The following is a 4,247-nucleotide window of genomic DNA, read 5'->3' as shown; positions in this document are numbered from 1 at the left end:
ACCGATTGCCTTGAAAAAACTAAGTAAAGTGAAATAGGAATAGTATGTTGTACTGACAAATGCTTAGTTCTCATATAGGAAATAAAAGAGTTATCAAATAAGCATGTTATAAACTCCTGAAACATTGGTGTTTCATATTTTAGAGCACTCGCTGCAATTTATGAAAGAAATCAATTAAATCTGTATGTGGGAGTGTGTGTGAAAAAAATCAGATGTAACCCCCCTTTGTAATCCTTAAAATTGTCATAAGTAACTGTAATTTAATTACAAATTTTTTCTCAGTAACTGTAACTGATTACAGTTACTTTTATTTTGTAATTAAATTACGTAATTCCATTACATGTAACTAGTTACTAATGAATGTCATTGGTTCCTTTGTGGCTACTTGAATATTTTAAGTAAGTGTCACTCAAAACAGTAAGTAAATTGTTTTATTTGCCTTGAAAGTAGCTGTAACTTAATAAAACCTAGTAAGTATAACAACTAAGTAAAGATAACTAACTAAATCTAAGTAAGGTAAACTATTGGATTTTACAGTGTGGGGTGCTTTTCAGTTTTGGGTGAACTATCCCTTTAACTATGAACAGAAAGACATCCAGAAAGTGTCCATACTTCATTTAAAACCTCTTTTTGCTGGATGTTTTAAGCACTGTAGCTTACTATGTTGCTTTTAAATAAATGAAACATGGTTTTATTTACACATTTTATATATTTCATACATTTTTAAGTGTGATTTAAATATCCAAATACTTGGAGTTAAAGGCACAAAAAAATAAACAAAGCACGTATTATTCCCATAGAAAGGGATCTTCAAGAAAAATTTAGAACTTTTGACCGATCTTTGATTGCCAAACTTTTGCCCTCTCAAATCCATTAGTGGCTGATCTGTAGTCTGAGATGGCTTGATCAATCTCTTCTTGTGTGTTCATGACAAAAGGCCCTGAAACAAATAAATAAATCCTCTGGTTTAAAAAAATATATATTTTGGATAATGTAGAAATACAGAATGTTTATAGTATAACACATGTAAATATATTTATATGCAATATTTAACTATTCAAATTAGCACTGTCAATTTAACATGTTAATTCAGTGCAAATAACTATAAAGACTACAAAATATCAAAATCTTGCCCCCTTATCTATGTAAATCACATTTGACAACAATGTGATGTATTTTCTCAGCAAATATTTGTATATGAAATACATTTAATTTGATTAATGAATAGTCAAATCATGTAATCATACCCCTAATTCAAAAATACTTGTTCAATAAAATGTAAAATATTACCTATACCATTATAACTTACCATGCTGAACCACAGGTTCATTAAGGGGTTCACCAGCAATTAACACGAAGTGAGACTCTTCAGCTGCCTAGAAATAATAATGAAGGGATATAAAGAGACTGAATTTACAGTAAACCTGAATTCATACAAAAACTACCAGAGTAGCTTCATAGGAATAGCAGGAGGGGGAAAAAACCTTGTTTTCCACTCTGACGCATTCACCATCTGCCAAAACCACTGTGTGGTGTGGCTCAATTGTCTTCAGATCATCGTCTGGGCCTGAGGGAAATTCAAATAGATAGAATGAATTTCACAATCCTATACAAATGACATTTCTACAACCTGGAAATCATCAAAATCAACCTGATAAATCAACATATCAAACACTGCTTTGGCAATCTCATTTCTCAACGTGAGAGTTTAGAGTTGCCATTGGCACAAGATCATAGGAATAGTCTAAATGTCTGTCAGATGTCCAAGAGAGAGAGAGGAAGTGAAAAATAATCGTAAAGCACCTGCTCGAATTTCAAGGACAGAAAGCTGCTAGTGGTTTTGCCTGCAGGAAGACAAAGTTTCTTTTTAACACGGTCTTCATTTGAACTCACCAGTGCATAAAGAACCTGCGAGGGTGTAGATGAAAGCTGTCCAACCTGAGAAAGGAATACTACAATTAAAACATTGGAACCATAATTATAAAATAATAATAATTGTAGGGTTAATGCAGCTAAATTGGGCCTCATTTGAGTGACTTAGCATGAATCGACCCTGTATGTTAATATACAATGGAACCAAAAGTCTGAGACCACCCTTAAAACATGAGATTTAAACTCCCATTTACACCTAATAATAATAATAATAATAATATTATATATATATATATATATTATAAACTTTTATATATAAATATTTATTCATTCAATTACAGAACATTATACCATATTATAACATATTAATATTCTGTGTTAGAAGCAAGAGATTTCAGGAAGTCATATACAGTTCCACTCAAACTTTTTCTTATCTTGATGTGATTGTATTGGCCATTCTGAGGCTGCATTTGGACACACAGAACCAGGACCAAAAAGCCTGACTCAACCTCTCTAATCTGCGGTCAGTTTCTGATATTGATGTACAAAAAAGCTTGATACTCATGCCAAAAGGCTACACTATACCTTTAAGAGCACTTTAAAACTCTGTACCATTTATACAAGCACACTTCATGGGCACTCAACTCAAAATCTCTCAAGATGAGCCAAAAGAAGAGACACTGCTTTAGTGACTCAATGGATGAACTATGACTTTATCCACTATTTGAGTTAAAATAACACAGTACTATCTTTTCCCAGAATTGTGTGTAAGGTATGATGTTTCACAGTCATGCATTTAATGAGCAAAATAAAGACTTACTCAAAATTTGTTTGCCTTAACTAGGAAAAATGCCATGTAAACCACGTTTATAATGTTTGTAAGTACTGTACAGTAACTTTGGGATTAATGGAAAATAAAAATAATTAAATAATCATCAAGACATCTGATAATCATTTTTTTACCTTTAGGAATAGGCTGCAAATGCTTTGCACCTTCCTTCAGTACAAAGTCGAGGTACATGGTTGGAGTTCTCGTGTAAATCTTTGACTGGCAACAGAAAAGGCATGTAAGTACCACAACATAATATTTCATCTTGAAAAAATTATGGTTGACAGCAGAAGACTACTGTGAAAACAACATTTTATGTTCTTTATTCATAACATATCCATATTTACCGGATTTTGTCATTGCTACAAGACAAAAAAACAAGGGAAATTGTTCAATATTGTTTAAATTATGAGCTCAAACAGATGTAAAAACATTGTGTGTGAGTTCCAGTGCATATCTGGTTCCAGTAAGCCCAAGTATTTGGCTGACCCACATTTAACTTCAACGCTGCATCCACCCCTCTGCCCTAGAGAAACCCTCCATAACCACATTTTACATTTAAAACATTTTACAAAAACCACTTCCAATGAAGCCTGCTCCGAATTTCCTGCTGTTGTCTGAGAAAGGAGGCAGAGGATGCCCTTGCAGCAGCAATTCGCCTGATGGACTCCAGTATTGGATTGTAAATTGGACATTCTGATTGGATGGAACATTTACAAAGAAGTCGGCCGTTTGGATCAAACATTCGGTTATAGCTGCTCACCATGACTCTAGGATCTTGTATTTTGTATTTCCCGTAAATCATAGATGGGAAAGAGACAGACAGAAGTGTGGGTAATAGTCGTAATTAGGGCTGTGTATCACCAGCAAAGTCACAATACGATACGTATCACGATACAGAGGCCACGATACGTATCACGATACATGACTGCACTGAATTTCACCTCAGCAGAATTTAGTAAAACAGCTGTTTATTAAACACTGCACACTATAGTGCCATTTCTAACTATTGGCAGAGCAGGCAGTTGACCTCTGCATTATGAAGGGCCTCCATAACTGTACCACAGTACAATATAGGTAATGGCATATGTTTCATGTTTACATTGGGCACTCCCAACCAGGTACAATATTCTGATTGTTTGCATCTTGTTTTTAAGCCCACAAATAATAATGTACTTGTTCTAATAAATTTACACTGTAATGTACTCATTCTAATATATTTAAAAAATAATTTACATTGCTGGTAGGTTATCATTGCACAAATTAACACAATTTCTACATTTAAAAAAATAAAAATAAAAATTTGAAGAGTTCTAAACTAATGCGCTGTCTTCTGAATCTAACGCACACACACGCTCAGTCACTCACACAGAACATGCACAGACATTCAGGAACAAACTTTTTAGCGCTGCCCCCCAGTTTTATCAACTAAATAGCTTAATCGCTCAAGAGCTACATTATCTTTCTCAACAAGGAGCTGGTAACATCATTGTTTCTAAAGCAATTAAAGCCACAGCTTCACTGTTAATAGAGAAACGCGGCAAAA

The 4,247-nt window shown here is 33.9% G+C and overlaps 1 protein-coding gene across 1 annotated transcript in view; it reads right to left on the bottom strand.

The window, feature by feature from the left end:
• Nucleotides 1-540: 540 nt before the first annotated feature.
• Nucleotides 541-4,247, bottom strand: part of pir (pirin) — an 11,231-nt gene continuing 7,524 nt past the window's right edge. The window contains exons 5-9 of the mRNA XM_016566762.1: nucleotides 2,836-2,920; nucleotides 1,894-1,938; nucleotides 1,485-1,567; nucleotides 1,310-1,376; nucleotides 541-940 (exon numbers count right to left, since the gene is read on the bottom strand). Of these exons, the coding sequence (XP_016422248.1) occupies nucleotides 822-940; nucleotides 1,310-1,376; nucleotides 1,485-1,567; nucleotides 1,894-1,938; nucleotides 2,836-2,920 (399 nt within the window). The 3' untranslated portion in view covers nucleotides 541-821. The remainder of the gene's footprint in view (nucleotides 941-1,309; nucleotides 1,377-1,484; nucleotides 1,568-1,893; nucleotides 1,939-2,835; nucleotides 2,921-4,247) is intronic.

Source organism: Sinocyclocheilus rhinocerous, unplaced genomic scaffold (assembly GCF_001515625.1).
Source record: "Sinocyclocheilus rhinocerous isolate Xijiao unplaced genomic scaffold, SAMN03320098_v1.1 scaffold1413, whole genome shotgun sequence".
In the NCBI taxonomy this organism is placed as follows: Eukaryota; Metazoa; Chordata; class Actinopteri; order Cypriniformes; family Cyprinidae; genus Sinocyclocheilus; species Sinocyclocheilus rhinocerous.
Note: the sequence above shows the minus strand (reverse complement) of the source record. Positions and strands in the feature narration are given on the sequence as shown.